At 33.2% G+C, this 24,474-nt stretch overlaps 1 protein-coding gene across 1 annotated transcript; it reads left to right on the top strand.

The window, feature by feature from the left end:
* The first annotated feature begins 232 nt into the window (after nt 1-232).
* Nucleotides 233-24,474, top strand: LOC127953068 (nuclear GTPase SLIP-GC-like). The gene is made up of 21 exons (XM_052551961.1): nt 233-599; nt 10,149-10,357; nt 10,437-10,491; nt 10,626-10,663; nt 10,947-11,009; nt 11,597-11,735; nt 11,819-12,050; nt 13,317-13,493; nt 14,815-14,997; nt 15,317-15,495; nt 15,620-15,659; nt 15,900-15,980; nt 16,059-16,149; nt 16,237-16,373; nt 16,461-16,634; nt 16,732-16,895; nt 20,810-20,939; nt 21,212-21,320; nt 21,545-21,678; nt 21,763-21,847; nt 21,926-24,474. Exons 1-21 carry the CDS (start codon nt 385-387, stop codon nt 21,976-21,978), a joined length of 2,688 nt encoding a protein of 895 aa, XP_052407921.1. The 5' UTR covers nt 233-384; the 3' UTR covers nt 21,979-24,474.

Below are 24,474 nucleotides of genomic sequence, written 5' to 3'. Positions count from 1 at the left end.
AGATATCTAGATGATTTCTTGAAGCCTGTTTCAAAGGGGAAGCTAAAAGATCCAGCTATTGTCATGATCACTTCTAAAACGCCCTGCACTCAGAGAATGCTGTGCCATCTTAAGGATGAGTTAGAGGAGCAAAACCAGTCAAATTCAACTCTTTATCGAGACTTTGTTACTGTGGAAAATCTCCTTAGAGATTCAGAAAAATTTTCTGCTCAGGAAGACAACTTGCTGTGTCAGGGCTGCCCTTTGACCCCAGTACTCATACCTTCAACACTAAAATGCTATGCATTAAAGCTATGCAAGGATTTAGAAAATTATGCAATTCATGTTTTTGAACCAAATGTGATAGTCTGCATTCCACCTGAGGACCTAGATAAAGTAGTTACAATGGGAAACGGGACCAATGAAGAATATTATATTGAAACACTATCCAGCGGAAAAAGAGATAAACTGCATAATGAGTTTCCAGGTGAGGAGTGTGATGAACTGAAGGAAGATGAAGACAAAAATAGTCCTGATAGTGAAATGGAGAGTGAGGAGTGTGAAGAAATTGATTACGGGTCTAATGGACATGAGAAAAAATATAAATCAATGGATGGAAGGTGAGGATCACATATCAATTATCAAGAAGATAACTAATAATATTTGGTGGACTTAATTTTTAGAGACATAAAACACCAATGTTCCTGTATTGGACAAACATTTTTTATTCTCACCTACAGTAGGTGGACAACCAGAATGGGTAATACTGCACAGGTGTTAACTGCAAGTCAGTCAGTCACGTGTTAAAACAATTTGTGAAACTGCCGCCAGGTGGCGCAAAGGGGGGGATTGGAAACTGAATCTAATTGTAAATGTTGGTTTGTAAACGTAGATGAAAGGACAAAGTAAAACAACAATAACATTATAATATAACATTGTAACATCCTTAAAAACCATTAGAACATTTACAGTTAGTCAATTTCAAAAAATGGGATAGTCTTAGAATACAGTCTATGCATCAAAAGTTTAAAGAAAGACCTTTACACAAAGGCTATATATATATATATATATATATATATATATATATATATATATATAGCCTTTGTGTAAAGGTCTTTCTTATGTATTATGTATTATATATATATATATCATTCCTTACACACAAACTGTATATTTCTTTTAATTTGGATGATTATAACTGAAACTAAGGAAAATCCCAAATCCCAAGTCCAGTCCTTTTTGTCTGAGAGTAACTTCTGACACTGTCTGTTGTTCAAGAGTGGCTTGACACAAGGAATCCTGCTGAGACAGCTGAAACCCATGTCTTGCATACGTCTGTGTTTAGTGGTTCTTGAAGCACTGACTCCAGCTGCAGTCCACTCTTTGTGAATCTCCCCCACATTTTTGAATGGGTTTTGTTTCACAATCCTCTCCAGGGTGCAGTTATCCCTATTGCTTGTATACCTTTTTCTACCACATCTTTTCCTTCCCTTCACCTCTCTATTAATGTGCTTGGACACAGAGCTCTGTGAACAGCCAGCCTCTTTTGCAATGACCTTTTGTGTCTTGCCCTCCTTGTGCAAGGTGTCAATGGTCGTCTTTTGGACAACTGTCAAGTCAGCAGTCTTCCCCATGATTGTGTAGCCCACAGAACAAGACTGAGAGACCATTTAACTCTTTGAAGTCAATTAACGCGGATACACGTTTTGAGTCATTTTCTCCTGATAACCCCGAAAAGAACTTAAATTACACTTTCAGTTTTAATCGTACAGATAAGAGCAATACATCAATCGAATCTGTAAAGGGTCTACTTTTTTTTGGATACAGACATAATAACAACAAACCTTTGTGCACTTATAAAATAAAGATAACAAACAAGGTGTGCTATCTGCAGCCTTTGTCTGCGCTGATCTTCATTTACAAACACATCATTAAAATTAAGTGTAACTCCGTGAATACTCAACGAAGAGACATGAGAGAGATATCTATAGAAAGCCTGACATGTCTACCTTTAAACTAAACAAGTGCCGCCGAAAACAGATATTCTGTGATAAAGTAATCCATAAGAAAACAACGCGATGTCTGTTTTTCACGTCTCCCTTCATTATATCTAATGAGAGCACGCCCCCGCGCTGAACGCGCTATTCAGATTCAAACTGAAGCGCGCGGCTTGAATACGCCCACACAGAAGAAAAAGCAGCGAGACTGTTCTTCAAGTTTTTATTTTATTTTACTGTTTGCTTCGCGATGAGAGAAATAAGACATAATTCACCCCAAAAAGATGTGATGTAGTTGAGGATTTGAGAAATGGATTTCCTCAGAAAAAAAAGAATGAAGCACTTTATTCAGCAGAGATCATAAACATGAGTAAGTCTCTTTTTATTTATTTATATACTTGTACTAGTTTTCACATAACGTGTAAACATTTTACTAGTTAGACTTTTTCCAAATACTTTTTCCAAACTATAATTCCTGACTAAATGTATAATCAAGTGAAACATTATGAAGTTTCAATAACAATATACAATACTATACCATTCAAAAGCTTGATGTAAATAATATAAATGTGACAAATAGAGATAACTCTTACAAATGTAAAAACAATGCAGTTCTTTCAATTTATTCCCCCTAAAAAAACCTGAAAAATATTCTCAGCTCTTTTCAACATTAATAATAATAATAATAATGATGATGATAATAATAAATGTTTTGTTTTTTTTTTTTGGTAGAAAATAAGATTGTTAAAAGGATTTATGAAGGATTGTGTGACTGGAGTAATGATGCCAAAAAATTTGTTTGAAAGTAAGCTTTGATTGTTCCTAATAAACTGTTTAACTGCTCCCCCAAGTGAATATTAAATTATGTTGTGGAATAATTAAATATATTCTTAATAAACTACAAACATAAAATTATATACTTTTATTTTGTTCTCACATTCTTTCTTGTAAGTCCTCTCTCACAGTGGCACAGCTGACTGAGAGGCTCATTATGCATCTCATTATGCAGGCCTTTGTCTTCTCGGGTGTAAATCACAATGATATTCATGATAGTTGACGCCTACTCGCATATGACTTTTACCAACAAAAAGTGTCTTAGAAAATTTAAATCAATATATTGTTTTCTGTAAGTGAGTAAATAAGATGATTTTCACATAATTTAGAAAGAAAAATTCTAGGCTACAAGCTCCAGTTCTCAAAAATCCTGGGAACCAATGTTCTGTATATGTTTTATGGCCTTATTCAAGTGATTTAACATTTTTAGTTTTTCACTAACCACGCATAACTATATTAGTGGTGGGCCGTTATCGACGTTAACGTTCTGTGTTAACGTGAGACTCTTATCGGGCGATAAAAAAAATATCGCCGTTAATCTAGTCTCAAAGTTGGGCTGGGAGCTGGGTCTTTACCAACGCTAGCGATGATGACTTTCACCTTGATATTTTATATAACCGACTGGCTGAGGCCAGCCTAAAAAGATGCTCAGGACAGTTGACGGGACACTGCTGCGCATCGTCACGAAAGCTTATCTTTTTCACGTGTTTATAAGCCTTACCACTTGTCGATTTAAACATTAAAGCATCCAAACACAAGACGCGGAAAAGCTGAACTGAGTAGCTGGTTAACTTGCGTGCTGTGTTCGGTGCGGAGAGAGAGAGAGCCGCGTATCACGGACAGCAACACTGAACCGAGCTCTCTTCTGCAAAGTTCTCCTCGAAGTCCCGCCTGCACCTGAACGAACAAATACAAATCGCAGTTTGAACAATCAAAAAGATGTGAAAGAGTCCAATTCAACAACGCGGTGTTCTTGTGTTCAGGGCTCACGCAGAGAAATGGGGCCTCAAAACACTTGAACATCGAATTTGCTTCTTTTTGCTCTTGTGCCGACAAATACATACAAAATATGTCAAAATATCCACCTTGGAAATTATGCTCGAAAAAACAGTTGAGGAAAAAAAATAGGATGTGTATTATATTGGATGCGTTCATCGTCTCTTAAAGTGACCGCGCCTAATTTAGCGATTGGCTGCTGTAATGTTAATCCAAGAAAATGAAAATCACTCACTGCTCTTGACTGAATTACTTAGTTTTAACAGTAAAACCAAAAATTATTCAGACACCAGATATATATATATATATATATATATATATATATATATATATATATATATACAATAGCAAAACTGTAATAATGTGAGAAATGTTGAAGGGGTCTGAATAAATGTAGGTTTGATTGTATATTTCATTTTTACATTGAAGACTATCCAGTGCTATTTTAGATGTAATTATTTGGTTTCTGTACCTTGACACCTACAAACTTGAAAAAAAATTAAACATTGTGTAAATAGCACAAATAAATAAAAATAAACGAACATACAAATTAAACAATTTCAAACAGGGCCCACTGGTACAACCTTCACCATGGGTGGAGGTCTTGGCAAAAAATAAATAAAATGGTCAATTCTGTTACTATCAAACTCTGTTACTAAGGTAGAGTAAACAAAGCTGACAACAGTGTAACAGAACTGACAGTTCATCAGATAATTCTTTAAATTCAGTTACTTTACAGTTTTGTTACTTAAAAGATCAACTCTGTTTATGAACTATTTTCACAAAAAACTATACAATTATTATTTAAAATCTCATAAACATTATTGAGATATAATGCACCTTTATTATATTTCAACAACATATCTCTTTTTTATTGGATATTGTATATAATACATTTTCAGATGAAAAATATTTGCTCCAAACAGACAATTCTGTTAAGACATAGTTATTTTTATTTTGCATAGGTGAAATATTATTTCAGTACCAAATGTTGGAATGTAAGAACCGTTTGTCTAGTGATACAAGGATTTTTCATTTCATGATGTATTGTTATTTCTACACATTGCCTAATTTGGCCGTAATGGAGTCGACAAAAATACTAAAGACATTTTATTTTTTTCGTTAAAAGTAAAAAAAGAAAAGAAAAATGAAGTAACTTGTGTTTGGCAAGCACTGGATTATTAAAACTGAATATGTTTTCAATAAGATACTGGAAAGAATTTCTATTAGTGAAGTTTTTTTTCTTAACTTGAGAAATGACAAATGACAAATGTATCTCCAATTATAGGATCACCCATACACACACACACACACACACACACACACACACACATATATATACATATATATATTCTTTTGTTCAGATGGCAAATTTTGTACAGCTTTTGATTCATTGATTGACTGATTTAGTTGCTTGCTTACTCATATTTAATTCTTTATTGCAGGACAACCATGTATGCAGTTGTTATCTTGCAAGACTCAGATGAGTTGTTGGTGGCACCAACAAACTGGTTGAGCGAAGACAAGAAACAGTGTTACTGGCCCCCATTCAAATCACCAGAGAAGTGCATGGAAGCTGTTGAGAAACGTCTTGAGCCTTCAACAGGAGGGAAACCATGGGAGAAATTAGCTATTCTGTTTCGATCAGAATATGGTAAGTTACTACCTTAACTATCTCTCTCTCTCTCTCTCTATATATATATATACATAGATATAATTTTATTTTATTGTAGGCACTTATGAGCAGGCCAAGGAAATGCAAGCAGAAATGAGTGAGCAGAAAGAACAGTATGTAATAAACTCTTATACATATAATATGTGTGAGCATAATACTGCACAGGTGTTAACTGCAAGTCAGTCAGTCACGTGTTAAAACAATTTGTGAAACTGCCGCCAGGTGGCGCAAAGGGGGGGATTGGAAACTGAATCTAATTGTAAATGTTGGTTTGTAAACGTAGATGAAAGGACAAAGTAAAACAACAATAACATTATAATATAACATTGTAACATCCTTAAAAACCATTAGAACATTTACAGTTAGTCAATTTCAAAAAATGGGATAGTCTTAGAATACAGTCTATGCATCAAAAGTTTAAAGAAAGACCTTTACACAAAGGCTATATATATATATATATATATATATATATATATATATATATATATATAGCCTTTGTGTAAAGGTCTTTCTTATGTATTATGTATTATATATATATATATCATTCCTTACACACAAACTGTATATTTCTTTTAATTTGGATGATTATAACTGAAACTAAGGAAAATCCCAAATCCCAAGTCCAGTCCTTTTTGTCTGAGAGTAACTTCTGACACTGTCTGTTGTTCAAGAGTGGCTTGACACAAGGAATCCTGCTGAGACAGCTGAAACCCATGTCTTGCATACGTCTGTGTTTAGTGGTTCTTGAAGCACTGACTCCAGCTGCAGTCCACTCTTTGTGAATCTCCCCCACATTTTTGAATGGGTTTTGTTTCACAATCCTCTCCAGGGTGCAGTTATCCCTATTGCTTGTATACCTTTTTCTACCACATCTTTTCCTTCCCTTCACCTCTCTATTAATGTGCTTGGACACAGAGCTCTGTGAACAGCCAGCCTCTTTTGCAATGACCTTTTGTGTCTTGCCCTCCTTGTGCAAGGTGTCAATGGTCGTCTTTTGGACAACTGTCAAGTCAGCAGTCTTCCCCATGATTGTGTAGCCCACAGAACAAGACTGAGAGACCATTTAACTCTTTGAAGTCAATTAACGCGGATACACGTTTTGAGTCATTTTCTCCTGATAACCCCGAAAAGAACTTAAATTACACTTTCAGTTTTAATCGTACAGATAAGAGCAATACATCAATCGAATCTGTAAAGGGTCTACTTTTTTTTGGATACAGACATAATAACAACAAACCTTTGTGCACTTATAAAATAAAGATAACAAACAAGGTGTGCTATCTGCAGCCTTTGTCTGCGCTGATCTTCATTTACAAACACATCATTAAAATTAAGTGTAACTCCGTGAATACTCAACGAAGAGACATGAGAGAGATATCTATAGAAAGCCTGACATGTCTACCTTTAAACTAAACAAGTGCCGCCGAAAACAGATATTCTGTGATAAAGTAATCCATAAGAAAACAACGCGATGTCTGTTTTTCACGTCTCCCTTCATTATATCTAATGAGAGCACGCCCCCGCGCTGAACGCGCTATTCAGATTCAAACTGAAGCGCGCGGCTTGAATACGCCCACACAGAAGAAAAAGCAGCGAGACTGTTCTTCAAGTTTTTATTTTATTTTACTGTTTGCTTCGCGATGAGAGAAATAAGACATAATTCACCCCAAAAAGATGTGATGTAGTTGAGGATTTGAGAAATGGATTTCCTCAGAAAAAAAAGAATGAAGCACTTTATTCAGCAGAGATCATAAACATGAGTAAGTCTCTTTTTATTTATTTATATACTTGTACTAGTTTTCACATAACGTGTAAACATTTTACTAGTTAGACTTTTTCCAAATACTTTTTCCAAACTATAATTCCTGACTAAATGTATAATCAAGTGAAACATTATGAAGTTTCAATAACAATATACAATACTATACCATTCAAAAGCTTGATGTAAATAATATAAATGTGACAAATAGAGATAACTCTTACAAATGTAAAAACAATGCAGTTCTTTCAATTTATTCCCCCTAAAAAAACCTGAAAAATATTCTCAGCTCTTTTCAACATTAATAATAATAATAATAATGATGATGATAATAATAAATGTTTTGTTTTTTTTTTTTGGTAGAAAATAAGATTGTTAAAAGGATTTATGAAGGATTGTGTGACTGGAGTAATGATGCCAAAAAATTTGTTTGAAAGTAAGCTTTGATTGTTCCTAATAAACTGTTTAACTGCTCCCCCAAGTGAATATTAAATTATGTTGTGGAATAATTAAATATATTCTTAATAAACTACAAACATAAAATTATATACTTTTATTTTGTTCTCACATTCTTTCTTGTAAGTCCTCTCTCACAGTGGCACAGCTGACTGAGAGGCTCATTATGCATCTCATTATGCAGGCCTTTGTCTTCTCGGGTGTAAATCACAATGATATTCATGATAGTTGACGCCTACTCGCATATGACTTTTACCAACAAAAAGTGTCTTAGAAAATTTAAATCAATATATTGTTTTCTGTAAGTGAGTAAATAAGATGATTTTCACATAATTTAGAAAGAAAAATTCTAGGCTACAAGCTCCAGTTCTCAAAAATCCTGGGAACCAATGTTCTGTATATGTTTTATGGCCTTATTCAAGTGATTTAACATTTTTAGTTTTTCACTAACCACGCATAACTATATTAGTGGTGGGCCGTTATCGACGTTAACGTTCTGTGTTAACGTGAGACTCTTATCGGGCGATAAAAAAAATATCGCCGTTAATCTAGTCTCAAAGTTGGGCTGGGAGCTGGGTCTTTACCAACGCTAGCGATGATGACTTTCACCTTGATATTTTATATAACCGACTGGCTGAGGCCAGCCTAAAAAGATGCTCAGGACAGTTGACGGGACACTGCTGCGCATCGTCACGAAAGCTTATCTTTTTCACGTGTTTATAAGCCTTACCACTTGTCGATTTAAACATTAAAGCATCCAAACACAAGACGCGGAAAAGCTGAACTGAGTAGCTGGTTAACTTGCGTGCTGTGTTCGGTGCGGAGAGAGAGAGAGCCGCGTATCACGGACAGCAACACTGAACCGAGCTCTCTTCTGCAAAGTTCTCCTCGAAGTCCCGCCTGCACCTGAACGAACAAATACAAATCGCAGTTTGAACAATCAAAAAGATGTGAAAGAGTCCAATTCAACAACGCGGTGTTCTTGTGTTCAGGGCTCACGCAGAGAAATGGGGCCTCAAAACACTTGAACATCGAATTTGCTTCTTTTTGCTCTTGTGCCGACAAATACATACAAAATATGTCAAAATATCCACCTTGGAAATTATGCTCGAAAAAACAGTTGAGGAAAAAAAATAGGATGTGTATTATATTGGATGCGTTCATCGTCTCTTAAAGTGACCGCGCCTAATTTAGCGATTGGCTGCTGTAATGTTAATCCAAGAAAATGAAAATCACTCACTGCTCTTGACTGAATTACTTAGTTTTAACAGTAAAACCAAAAATTATTCAGACACCAGATATATATATATATATATATATATATATATATATATATATATATATATATACAATAGCAAAACTGTAATAATGTGAGAAATGTTGAAGGGGTCTGAATAAATGTAGGTTTGATTGTATATTTCATTTTTACATTGAAGACTATCCAGTGCTATTTTAGATGTAATTATTTGGTTTCTGTACCTTGACACCTACAAACTTGAAAAAAAATTAAACATTGTGTAAATAGCACAAATAAATAAAAATAAACGAACATACAAATTAAACAATTTCAAACAGGGCCCACTGGTACAACCTTCACCATGGGTGGAGGTCTTGGCAAAAAATAAATAAAATGGTCAATTCTGTTACTATCAAACTCTGTTACTAAGGTAGAGTAAACAAAGCTGACAACAGTGTAACAGAACTGACAGTTCATCAGATAATTCTTTAAATTCAGTTACTTTACAGTTTTGTTACTTAAAAGATCAACTCTGTTTATGAACTATTTTCACAAAAAACTATACAATTATTATTTAAAATCTCATAAACATTATTGAGATATAATGCACCTTTATTATATTTCAACAACATTTCTCTTTTTTATTGGATATTGTATATAATACATTTTCAGATGAAAAATATTTGCTCCAAACAGACAATTCTGTTAAGACATAGTTATTTTTATTTTGCATAGGTGAAATATTATTTCAGTACCAAATGTTGGAATGTAAGAACCGTTTGTCTAGTGATACAAGGATTTTTCATTTCATGATGTATTGTTATTTCTACACATTGCCTAATTTGGCCGTAATGGAGTCGACAAAAATACTAAAGACATTTTATTTTTTTCGTTAAAAGTAAAAAAAGAAAAGAAAAATGAAGTAACTTGTGTTTGGCAAGCACTGGATTATTAAAACTGAATATGTTTTCAATAAGATACTGGAAAGAATTTCTATTAGTGAAGTTTTTTTTCTTAACTTGAGAAATGACAAATGACAAATGTATCTCCAATTATAGGATCACCCATACACACACACACACACACACACACACACACACACATATATATACATATATATATTCTTTTGTTCAGATGGCAAATTTTGTACAGCTTTTGATTCATTGATTGACTGATTTAGTTGCTTGCTTACTCATATTTAATTCTTTATTGCAGGACAACCATGTATGCAGTTGTTATCTTGCAAGACTCAGATGAGTTGTTGGTGGCACCAACAAACTGGTTGAGCGAAGACAAGAAACAGTGTTACTGGCCCCCATTCAAATCACCAGAGAAGTGCATGGAAGCTGTTGAGAAACGTCTTGAGCCTTCAACAGGAGGGAAACCATGGGAGAAATTAGCTATTCTGTTTCGATCAGAATATGGTAAGTTACTACCTTAACTATCTCTCTCTCTCTCTCTCTATATATATATATACATAGATATAATTTTATTTTATTGTAGGCACTTATGAGCAGGCCAAGGAAATGCAAGCAGAAATGAGTGAGCAGAAAGAACAGTATGTAATAAACTCTTATACATATAATATAATAAAATAATATATAGTTATTTGTTAGTAATATTGTTATTTTACGTAAACAGACCTGTAACACAAAACAATCAAGTAATAGAAACATCTCCACTTTCTCCTAGGCCATCACAGTCTGCTCTGTCAGGAATTTTCTCTCATGGTAAGCCAACTAATTGTGTACTATCAGTTTAAATGAGAGATTGTACTTTTCATTTTTATATCCCTACAACTGATTTTGCACAAATGATTTTTTTTTAAGAGGGGAAAGATTTTCAAATTCTTAAAAAACAAAAAACAATCGATGTAAGGTGTTTCTTTTTTTGTTGTTGATTTCTTTAGGCATTTTGGCCAAAAACATTCAACCCATAATGGCCTTTTATCAATAAAACAATTATTGTGCTGTTGATTTAATAGAAAATTTATGTGTATGAATTATCTTACAGGTACTAAGAGAAAACTTGAAACATGTGATTCACATACCAGTGCAAAGTTACATCCAGGCAAGTCATTCTGAGTGTGTAAAAAAAATCTGAATCCAATTCTGATTTATCTCTTATCTCCCATTTATATATATATATATTGGTATTCGTATATTAAAAAAGACCAGAGTCGTTGTAACACATGATTAGAAGTAATCTGCCGGTCAAGGCATTTAAGTAAGAGGGGTGAAATCAATATTACACATGATATCCATCCTCCTGATGTGACAGGAGAAGCTGTAAGTCTGTGTGTACAAATCTAATGGATTTACAAGACTAATCATGTAGTCAATTTTATTTTGTGCCTATTAATGATTTCTTATATTTTAACTGAAACCAAACATGAAAAGGCAAAAATCAATGGATTATCGAGATATATCATACATTGTACTTAGACATTCTTAGTGAACTTTCAGTGCTTTTCCATCAAAAATTAAATACACAAAAATGTGACTTGGGCCTGGTGGGGGGGGAAGGGAGGAGGGAAAAGAGAAAGCGAGCTTCAGGATAAGGGGAGAAGTTTGTGCAAGGCAGTATCTTGCTCTTTCTGTGAGATCCTCTCTCCATTTTAGTGAGATTTATTGCAGCGTGTTTGCTTTTGTGTTGTGTCTTAGCAGGAAACCCATCCTTTAAACAGAATACAGATATGTTCATATTGAAGAGTGCGAAGCAGATCATGATGGAAGTTAAAATTAGAATTCAAAATATTAACAGCACAGACCAAACATCAATTGAACAAAAAAACAACATATTGTAAGTACTTGTGAATCATTATGTAAAAAATATATATAATTCCGAAGCAGTGTCCAGTTACATTTATTTTCTTCATGATTTAGAGATGCCATTGCAAAAATGGACAAGATGGATAAAGACCAAAGAAGAAAGGAAACCATAGGTGTTTTTGGAAAGACAGGACAAGGAAAAAGCTCCCTATTAAATGCAATCTTGGGATTAAATTATTTCCTGCCATCTGGTAGTTTTGGTGCCTGTACATCTGTTGTAACTCAGGTGGAAGCAAATCTGATCGATTCCAACTACACAGCAGAGATTGAACTCATCTCTAAAGAGGTTATTTATTAACATTTATCTTATCATATGTATGTATTAGGGGTGTATGATATACGAATTAATTTGAACCATTTGGTACGAGGCTTTAGGTTCGGTACGCATTACAAACTGAATAATTAATTGGACTAATCCTATTACATTTGTACATGTACATGTATCTGCCCAGTGGTGTAGCAGACAGGCACGCAGGGCACTATTACTATTATAATTATTAGAACTATTATTATTATGAAGTTACTTTTATTATTAATTTAAAATTATAATTAATTTGCCCCGCAATATTACCGCATAACTGACACACTGCGAGGACAACAAAATATTAAGCTATTTACTTCTCAAAATGTTTTTCAAAAAGGTCTTTTAAAGCAGGTTTATTATACAATAAATTATAGGCCTATAATTAAAAATTTAACACTGCAGTCATCCATAAAAATCTATGAAATAAAAAGTTTTAGCCTATTTCAAGCACCAACTTCCAAAAACAACCTGTTTAACACAAAACAGAAATATGATTCTTCTAATTTTTTTTTCACAATGTACTACGGCCACAAGAGGAAAGTAAAGGGTATAAATGAAAACAGTAAGCTATATACTGTTATCAGCATTTGTTGAAGTATACAGAGAATATGCAGCGTCAGATGCCGATAGCTCAGTCATTACTCAGTCGATCCGTTTTTACTTTCACTTTCTGCATTGAATTGACTGAAATTAATATGCACACCTGCATAACTCTTGCCTTCTTGAAGAAATAATTATTCTGGTTAAAAGAAATATTACCCACATTGCGACATAGTAGTAGTCCTAAGCAAAAACAATTACACACCCCCACCCCCCGCCATACCAAAAATATTTACACACACACACATATATGTATAACCAAATTTGGTCACACAATAAATATTAAGATTTTTTTTCCCCGGTAGTCTTTCAAATAATTATGAACATTTTTATTATATTTAGATACAGAAGAACTTTGAATATAAAAAAACTTAAACTCCAAGTCTGCCAATCAAATCAACTGTTCCTGCTCCTTCCTAGACTGGATCTCTTCTCTCCACTTTCCCTAATTGCAGATTCAGTTATTAGCTCTGTCAGCATTAATATTTTTATACTTAGATTTTTTTGGGGGATGGATCAAACTGTAACACCGTTGTGTCCCAACCAGATGCGAAGCGATATCTTTTCCATGTAGTTTTTGTCCTAACCACCCCTAGGATGTATATATAAACACATTGTGAAGGAAATAGTCTTTTGTTTGTTTTGCAGGAATTGGAAAATGAGATTACTTCAACTGACAACAGGACTGAAACGGTTATAGAAAGAATCACTGCACTGTATGGAGCTGATGCAGTTAAGAAAACACTGGAAGAACTGAAGAGAGATGACAAATATGCCAAAATTGATAACTTTTTGTCTACCACGAAAAAAACTATTTCAACTGAAGTAAGAGCTGAATATATATGGAGTAGTCAAATGGCAACTGGTCAAAATTTTAGTCCATTAAATATTTCTCAGGTTTTATTTAATTTAGCAGGTTAGGTACATAGGCACTCAGCTTGAAGTCATTGCTATAAGAAAAAAAAAAAAACGATTAAACTATTAAAAACTAGTAAACATTTACACCGATATAATAGTTATAACTAGTGATGCCACGATACCAAACTGTTAGTATTCGGTACCAATACCAGTGAAAATCCACGGTTCTCTGTACCAATTTTGGTACCAAAGCAAAAGACAAAAACACTTTAATTTAGTCCAAACAGCATTCATTTCAATTTGACATTCAAATTAAAATATTTAATAATATTCATAACAGAATGTGTTTCCCACAGCCTTGTAGTCTTATTTGTGGCGGCATACATATATGCAAATTAATTCTCTGCCAGCAGGAGGCGCTTGTACAGCGCGAGATAGAGGTTTCCCTGGTAACGGCTGTAATCAAATAAGTGCACAGCCTGCAGCTGCTCAGGCATTACAGGCAAGATGAAGTCAAAATGACATCCATCATTTTCTGAAGACAGTCGGATTCCTTCAGAAATACATTGATATAAAAACAACCGCACTGGGTTTAGACCTTGACTTGTGCAGTGCTCCTGTTTATTCAATAAAGTCAAAGCCTTTTGGAAAATCTATTTGTGGCGGTGAGTTTTGATATTGTGGCAGACGCCTCAAATAAATCATTGTATGGGAAACACAATGAAACTTACCTGTTTGAATGCTTTCATTTGATCCAGGTGTCTGTCTGTATTTTGGTGTGTTTCCTCCTGATTTCATCATCTCTAAGTGCTTTATGAAGAGAGCGCATCTGCACACCTTCCAAGAAGCTGGTTAACTGGGTACTCAGTACCATAACATTTACATTTTTTTTAGAACCGACTTGGTACCGAAGTACTGGGTCTTTTGACAACACTAGTTATAACTAAGCCTTTTATTGTACTATAGAGGTTGTTATGAGGGGAATGGAACGATATTATGTACTTTTGTGCAAAATTTTAAAACTTATGAAGAAACAATTCATAATTGGGCAAAACTGAGTGGAGGATAACATTCACAAGGATTAATCAGATTTAAGAGAGAGATGATTTAGATGTTTTATAGCAACATAAAACTGCCGTTATAAAAGACGCACATTTGTTTGATTGGAGCTTTAAAAACCTTTTTTAACACTGCTGATAACTAGCCCCATCTTCCCCTATTTTCATATATAAATAAAATAAATATAAATGTTTTCTGACTATTAAATCAGTGTTATTTACTTGAACAGGTCTCCAAGGAATTTACCAATGTTGTTGCTCATTTCATAAAACATGGTGACTGGTACTGGCCTCTTGTGAAAAGTGTGACAATCAAGATACCAAACTGTTGTGAACTCCTGGAACACATTGTGCTTGTTGATCTTCCTGGGACTGGAGACTGCAACAAAATTAGAGATGACCTGTGGAAAACTGTAAACCCTGCGCTCTTTAAAAACTATGAAATATGAAAATTCTGTCATGATTTACTCACTGTCAGCCTCATGTAGTTCCAAACCAGTACGAGATCCTTTCTTCATTCAAATTTACATGATGAGCTCTGATTCATGAACAAATTATTCTGTTGAGTCATGACGATGATGGTATTAGATGGCAAAATTTTCATATTTGGATGAAGAATTTCATTAACAGTGGAATACATATAAAATTAAACCTAAGCAATGTGCAGTTTAAAGCACTACTACAGGTTTGCCAGGTATATTTTACTCAGTTTTTATCTTTCTAATTCCACAGAAACTGAGAGAGTGCTCTTCTGTGTGGATTGTAAGTAATATCAGTCGAGCTATTGATGACACAGACCCCTGGAGTATAATACAGCACTGCATTCAAGACCTGGGACCAGGAGGAGAGTGCAGAAACATTGACTTCATCTGTACTAAAACTGATGACATTGATCCGGAAGAATATATAGGGTTAGAATAAAGAGATCCTTGTCAAGAATCTGCATTTCTTGTATTAAAATAGGAAAATATTCTAAGTAATGTAATTACTTAATAATTTTTTAATTATTTAATATATCTTACATATTTATTTCAGATCTGTACCCCACCCTGAAGAACAAATGTCTTTAGACAAGGTTTGGTAAATTTACAAGCAAATGTATAATATGTTTTTCTGTATTATTTTAATGCAGTCTTCTAAAAATTCAGTGCACTTTAAAAGGCTAATAATTAACAATGGATTGCTCTACAAAGTTTATACATGCCTGATCTGACTTACTGGCTAATACATATATAATAATCTTGCACACTTTCATCCATTTAATTAAATATCACTGGATTATCTGATTTGTATATATATTGTTTATATTTTTCAGAACCCAACATGGTGCATAATTCACAGGAACAACCGTGCAAAGGAACTTGTGAAAAATAAGTTTAAAAATCTTGAAATCATGGTATATATGTGAACTCAAACATTCTTATTCTTATTCAAACATGTACGTATTCTTATTCTTATTGTTATTCTTATTCAGAAATCAAAAGCCAGATTCATTATTGACGTCTTCACTGTCAGCTCCAAGGCATACTTAAATAAAATTCCACATCTGGAACCTGCTGAAACAGGTAATCAAGTGAATTTTTGTTTGAAAAGTTTATGTGTCTTATTACTCCTGCTCACTTAAATAATTACATTTTGCCAATAATCTGTAGAAATCAAAAAGCTGCAAGACTTTCTGAAGAACACTAACAGGAGAATTAACCGAGAACTGACCAGAGATTATGTCAATGAAGCAAAGGGAGTTTTGTCTTTCATTCAAAGTGTCCAACTAGATACAGATGAAAAAATGGTCTGAATTATTGATATTTTACTTGTCTTCTGAAATCAGCCAATAGGTTTGTTGAGAAATTTACTGCTACATTGCTTTGTGTTTTAGGTGGAGAAAAAAGCTGAAGTCCATGAAGCTTTGCTGAAGAATCTAGAAGAGGCACTGAAGGAGTTGGATTGTCAGTTGGATTCACTTTCTAAGATTTTGGATCAATGTCTCTCCAAAGGAGTGGAAGAATCAGTGGAACAGTGTGTTAACACTAAAAACTCCATGATTGCATCTGTAAGTGTGATTCTGTTGTATGTGAAATGTAGAAATGTTTGAAAAGCCATTTTTTTGGGCTTTCTATTGGGAATGATATTTGTGCTTTCTGAATCAGGTTGCACCTCCTGATAAAAGGGGATTCCATAGAACCCTTCAAGCATTGTACAAGAACAAAGGATTCTACTGGCCAAAGAACAGGGATAAACCGCTAGATCTAAACATGTGCTTGGCCAAACACATGCACGACAACATCTTTGAGAAATTTAATTTAATTTTTCCGTAAGTTCTGCTGTCATTCCCCATCCACTATAACTTCAGTTGATAAAAATAAAACAGTTTAGAGTGTTAGATGAGCAGTGTATTGGAATATATGAGCACATCTATATCAGCTAGTGGTATATATCTGAGCCTGGAGCACAAAACCAGTCTTAAAGGCCATTGGTATTAACGTAAGGTAGCCTCAGCCTAGTATGAAATGTGGCATACCCGTAACCCATGTTTTTCCAACCTTAAACCCATGAAAGTGCACTGGAACGGCAGTCAAACCCATGAACTTGTACTAGATTGATGTACTCCGAGTTCCGACGTCACACAGCACACGAAATAACGATGGCAGCCCCTACGAATAATACTGCCTATGGATGCAGTGTTTATGCAGGTGGTACACGTTGAAAAAACGATTTTAGGTCAATGTAACGTTGCAATAAAATTAATAATCTAGCTACATTTCCTTGCGCTCAGAAAGTTTTACATAACTTGCCTAGAATGGTACAAAGTCGTTAGTAGTGGTTACGAGCATCAGAACTAACGTTATAGCGACTGACTGGGATGAGGAAGAGGTGGCAAGAGCCAACATGTATGATGGCCCACAGCCGTGTAATTTCGATCGAGCCAGTCGTGAGAGGGCAAATGAGGAATTGCCAAGAACTGATGTCCGTCAAAGCCTATGCATGGTCCGAGGAGAATGAGTGGAGAGTTGGTGAAGTGTCCTGGTGAGTTGCTATCATTTAGCATCGCAGCAATGAGCACTGGAGCTAGTCTACGAGCAGCAGTGCACAATAACGACACAATTTTTTTTTTACTGTCATTGAGTAGCACAGAGTGAAAAAAATCAACGTTTTCTTTATATCTAGTGGCAGTGATCCTGTTGTTAGTTCAGATAAGTACCAGTAACCTTTGTCATAGTGTCATAGAACTGATAAACTTTGTCTTTGTCATCTAGAAATAGAAGGCATCATGCTAGCTATATGGACGTTTCTACACGTTTATCTCTTCCTCCGGTGAAAATGTTGTTGCAAACGTAGCCGCGTGTGTGTCACTGTGTTTGGCAGGTGCTTGTGTGGGCGGTGCTGTCCATGGAAACTGCGCTGAAAAGCTTGTGCTGTAGGGAAGTGAGTGCGTTTGGGTCGCTGTTGGTCGATATCTCTCTATCTATCTGTCTGTCTATCTATCTATATATCTAATCTATCTATCTATATATTCATCTATTTATCTATAATCTGCGCTATCTGAATACTCTCGTCTACTACTCGTCTCTAGTCACTGTCAAAGCTCTCAATGCGGGCTTTGGTAAATTCTCTCCCCAACGTGACATAATGCAATGCATTGTGGGGGAAAGGAGAATCGTTGCAAACCGCTGTAAGATAGTACCTACTTTTTCATATTATATTCCGTTTTGTACCCAACAACATAAAATACAATGGATTACAGTTTAAATGTTTATTACCAACAAGCAAATTGCACAAATTCATTAAAAAATTAACCCTGCAACATGGCCTTTAAGTCGCTGGGGTGCATTTGTAGCAATAGCCATGTATGGGTCAAAGTTATCAAATTTTTATGTCAAAAATCATTAGGATATTAAGTAAAAATCATGTTCCATGAAGATATTCTGTAAATTTCCTACCGTAAATATATCAAAACCTAATTTTTGATTAATGACGGAGCAAATTCCGGGGTTTTCGCACCGTGGTGCTTGGGCCCTAATAAATTGAAACTTATGACTGGTTTTGTGGTCCAGGGTCACACATACTGACACAAACATTTTATTTATATATATATATATATATATATATATATATATATATATATATATATATGTGTGTGTGTGTGTGTGTGTGTGTGTGTGTGTGTATATATATATATATATATATATATATATATATATATATATATATATACCCAAAAGTTTGGAAACATTACTATTTTTTATGTTTTTGAAAGAAGTTTCTTCTGCTCATCAAGCCTGCATTTATTTGATCAAAAATACAGAAAAAAATGTAATATTGTGATATATTATTACAATTTAAAATAATTGTTTTTAAATGTATTATACTTTAAATTGTCATTTATTTCTGTGATGCAAAGATGAATTTTTAGGATCATTATCACATGATCCTTTAGAAATTATTCTAATATGATGATTTATTATCAAAGCTGGAAACAGTTCTGCTGCTTAATATTTTTTCAGAACGTGATACTTTTTTAGCATACTTTGATGAATAAAAAGTACAAAAATAAAAATAAAAATAAGAAGCTATGTTTTTAAAATATAAATATTTTGTAATAACAATATACACTACTGGTCAGTAATTTGGGGTCAGTCATTTTTTTTCTTCTTTTTTTTTTTAAATAAAATCAATACTTTTATTCAGCAAGGATGTGTTAAATTGATAAAAAGTGATAGTAAAGAAAATATATTATTAGAATATATATTATTAGAAATGTTTTTTTATTTTGAATAAATGCAGTTCTTTTTAACATTTTATTCATCAAATATATTAGACAGCAGAACTGTTTCCAACACTCATAATAAATCAGAATATTAGAATGATTTCTAAATGATCATGTGATAGACTGGATGTTACATGTGACACTGAAGGCTGGAGTATTGATGCTGAAAATTCAGCTTTGCATCACAAGGAATAAATTATTTTTTAAAGTATATTCAAATAGAAAACTATTATTTTAAGTTTTAATAATATTTCACAATATTATTGTTTTTTCTGTATTTTTGATCAAATAAATGCAGGCTTGATGAGCAAAAGAAACTTTCAAACTTTCAAAAACATTAAAAATAGTAATGTTTCCAAACTCTTGGTCTGTACTGTGTATATATATATATATATATATATATATATATATATATATATATATATATATATATTAAGGATGTAACGATATCAAAATCTCACAATATGATTATATCGCGATATGAAATCCATGATACGATATTGTGATGGTTAAAAAAAAACAAAGACAAATGAAGATTTGAAAAAAAAAAAATACATTTTGTATATTTTAAAGTTATTTTATCTAATTCTCTTTGATAAGAGCTCCAACCCATGTTCTTAATAAAACTTTAGTTAGAAAAAAGTAAAGCACCTGAAGACTCTTTTTTTATTTGTGATATACTGCTTCAGTCTAAATTACATTCACACTGGTGTTTTAGGATGCCAAAAAAAGTAGAATATAGTAATAATAATGACAAAAATTACAGTAATAGACATATTGTAAAACAATTGCAATGTAAAATAAATTACAGTTATTATTATTTATTTTTATTTTTTGCACTTTACACATCAGTAGAGAAATTACAATACTTCTTTCCTAATTTCTATACTTGAAAGAGATATTTTAAATTTGGACTGAATTTAAACCACTAGATGTCAGCAATTCATACTGCACTTTTAAGCTTTTATTTTGACAGAAACAGCAGTAGAGCTTTTATTTTGAAGGAAAACTCCAGCTTCAGTTAAAATATGCTTACAAAAATATTTTTTTTGCATTCTGATGTGCAGAAATCACCGGATCATGAGCTGTCACCTGAATGAAGTGTGTGGCGAAAAAACAGACTTGGTTTTAGTTCATTTGACAGATACCGTGCCAAAGCATAATGGCCCAAAACACAACTTTAAAGACCTTTTATGTTAGAATAATAAGTTTTAAAATATTTTTCAAACAACATTTTTGCCCAGAAGACCTATCGTTTTTATATCCTCATGTGACCACGATAATATCAAGACGGTTTTGCTAATGTGATATCATGATATTGATAATATCGTTACATCCGTGTGTATGTGTATATATAAGGTGGGTGCAAGGACTGGAATTGAGAACCACTGGTCTAGGATGACCTATCAGAACACATTTGGTCTTGTGTTATTTAACACTTTTTTTCTTCATTACTAAAGTGTTGATGACAATATGAAAACAGGAAAATCAGTGCAGGAACAGATTGATAAATTCAGTATCATCCGAAGTGGCAGTGCTTACTCATCATCTTCCATGCTATACCACATGGAAAACTTCATCAAAACAGAGGCAAGTTGTCTTTATTTTATATAAAGTTGTCTTTTATTTTATTCTATTTTATACTTTCATCTACAGATAACTCTATTCCAATGAATGATTACTATTGTGCAAGCAACAGAATTTATCTTTATAAATCTTTTGCATTGTCTCAAAAAATATAATTGCCAAGTTTAAAGTGTCAAAATGCAAAGGCCTTCTGAATGCAGAAAAGCTCTTTTCTGCTAAATAATTTCCTCCTGCATATGTATATTAATAATTATCTGTGTTAACCTCCTCATAAGGAAACCAAAGTGAAGGCAATGCTCAAAAGAGAAGTTGTTGTGAGAAAGAAGAAAATCCACTCATCAATAGAAACAACTATTCAGAATCGAATGACTGCTGGCTATGAGCGTAAGGAAGAATTTAAAACAACACACTAATTTCAGTTTATTTAACTTTTGCCTACCTGAGGTTGCACAGATCTGTTAGTTAAAAGACCACAGATGAAACCAGCCTTCACATTTTTGTCCTTATATAATTAATTATAGTTTTTCTCTCAGAGACATTCTATGTGTGTATTGCATATATTAAATATTAACAGAATATCAATTAATATTAAATATTACCTATTACAGAAGCTGCAAAGTTGAAAGGAGATAAAGCAATGGAGAAGAGGGAGAATAAAATAACAGAAACAATTGAATTGTTAAAACACAGCATGTTCGAAGATGCAAAAATGGAAGTTCTGAATCAGTTCAAGGATTTAAAGGTATTTGTATTTCACAAAATCAACACAAAAACTGTCTTTTTTTCTATACCTTGACTATGTATTTTCTGTTGTTTCTTTCTAAAGGAGCATATATGCAAGACCCTTGAATCTGAGCTCAAGAGATCAGTGGAACGCTCACTTTCACAAACCAGCAGAACCCCTCTGATTGGTAAGAGAGAATAAAATAACAAAATATTAAGACCTACTTTAAAATCAGACTGAACACACAGTGATATTTCTTTTCTAGATGTCACTGGAAAGATTGAATGGTTGGAGAGTCTGTCAAAGTCTATCATCTGACTCATCGTTTAAAAGCAGCATCTCAGCATTTTTCAGTGAAAGTTATTTTTAAGATAAATTTATTTCTATTATAAAGCATGCTTAAAGCTCTATTATTATTATAATTATTTCCAGTCATTTAAATTGTTTGACTAAACGTTTGATTGTGTAACTAATCGCATAAGAAAAACTATTTTTAGGTGTAGACTATTGCTGTTATTAATGAATACAACTAAACGTAGGCTGAAGTAGAATATGTTAGTCGTTGGGTCAGTGCACTCTAAAAAATATTGTGTAGTTCAAACAAAAAAAATCAACACAACAGTTTGCATCAATATATTTGCGTTATGACAACTTCTAATAACATTAAGTTCAGCCAACAAACAATATTGAGTTAGACAAATTACCTTTTACTCTTTAGACAGATGTATTTTTAAGTAGCATAAACTCTATTTTTTTATGTTGAGTACTTGAAAAAATTAAGTTGTTTCAACTATTTTTTTTACATAAATTTGAAAATAAATTCAGTGTTATGTACTTAATTACTATAATCATAAATGCAAGTTTTCAAGTTCACAACCTATAAAAAATTGAGTTGCTTTAATTGTTTAGCTTTTTTCTTCTTCATGTTTTTGTTCATTCATTTAGTTGCTTGTAAGAAATTAATTCATTCAACAACAATTTTGTTAGTTAACTTTTTATTTTTATTTTGGACTGCAGTTTCAAAAATTGAGTTTCAAAATTTTGCACTTTGCACAATTTACAAAACAAAAATGTGTGCTCCCCACAAATTACAAACTGGCCATACAGATTTGCCTTTAAAACATTTGTATGCATACAGTTATGCAATCACAATGAATTAATTCCAACATAGTAAAGTTATTGGCATTTGCATATATTTCCACAGTGTCAAACAATCTGTAAAACTTTACATTTTAAAACTATTTCTTCACAGTAAACCCCATTTTTAAAACATCTAAGATTGCTATTGTCACAAACAAGCATATATAAATGCTACTGACATTCATATATTAACCTCAGTTTTTCAAGCAGTATGAAATATAACACAAAGATCAGCCTACGGGAAAAAAAAAATAAAAATTGATTTGTTTCCTCTGGAACAAGTAGACATTTCAGAAAATACTGTTCTTCAGACGCATTACTTTTGCACTGGGTTTCAGTCCATCAAGTTCAAGAAACAGCTTCTGAAACACTTCACAGGTATATTTAAGTTCCTCTGGGTAACTCATATATTATGCCCATCAGCAGAGCATAGCACCTTGAGATATCCATTCCATTCTGGAATTTGATGCCCTCAACCACAATGGTTGCCGTCTTGTGGTCAAATCCTGAAGTAGGTTGATCACCAATGATGGCAATTGTCATCACTTCATCGTCTTTCAATGTCTTCCTCAAACTCTTGTGTGCCCTTGTAAATCAAGAGAAAATATAGGTAGCATGTTAGAGCTAATGAATTGGATTATTGATTTTTTAAGTAAATCAATTCATTTAATCAACTTTTTTCTATTTTAACTTTAAATCTATTTTAACTATTTTTATTTTATTTTAATGACCATGCACCTAGTTACTCAAAGGGCCAAAATAGGTTGCATCGATAAGTAACGATCAAAAATATTTTATCATAAAAATAATAGTAAGTTTCATGAAATAATTCAAATGGTTAAGTGAAAAGCAACAGCCATACACATTTTTACAAGTCTTTTTTTTTCCATAAATCTCTTTATTAAAATAAATAGCCCATCATTATGATATCACTGACCTGGGTAGACCCAGTGTGTGGCCAGTGTAATATACCTAAAATATGAACTGAAAGAGAGCTGTGCAGGAGCATGTTGTTGCCCTGTGTGTTTACACTGTGCCAAGTGAAGATTTAATTTTATTTTCAAAATGTTGTAATACTCACAGCAAACTCCTTGAAAAGGTCCTCTTCTTACTCTCCAAGATAGACAAGGCAGGGGATAGCTACTTCTCTCCATATTTCAATTGTTTTGTGCCATTTAATAAAAATGAAAAAAAGAATAAAGAGAAAGTGCCAACACTAAATAAATATACTTTAATCTGAACAAGTGAATGACAATAACTTGACATTTTAAACACAAATCTAAATTATTCTAGTGTGATGGTCTAAATAATTTACAATACCTTGAGAAGCATGTCCCTGATCTTTCTGATTCTTTCATAAAGGTGGCTTCAAGACTTACAGTGGTTATTCTCTTCAATTCTTAATTTATCTGTATAAAACAGAAATGGTAGAACATTTCATATGTAACATCAAATTACATGTAATATGTTCTTATACATTAAATAATACTGTGTTCAGCCCTGTTCTCAGTACTTTTGTAATGCAAAATGACCATGGTATAGCCTGTAATGTTTTAGCAATGCTATTTGTGAAAAAAAAAAAAAAACCTGCCTCATACTATCTTTTTTACAGAGATCAAAAGTCTGTTAATGTTGGTCAAACAGCAAACTGCCTACAATAAATCTTGAATGCTA

The sequence above is a fragment of the Carassius gibelio genome, chromosome B3, assembly GCF_023724105.1.
Source record: "Carassius gibelio isolate Cgi1373 ecotype wild population from Czech Republic chromosome B3, carGib1.2-hapl.c, whole genome shotgun sequence".
Lineage (NCBI taxonomy): Eukaryota > Metazoa > Chordata > Actinopteri > Cypriniformes > Cyprinidae > Carassius > Carassius gibelio.
The sequence above is the reverse complement of the archived record's forward strand: the minus strand, read 5'-3'. Positions and strand labels throughout refer to the sequence as shown.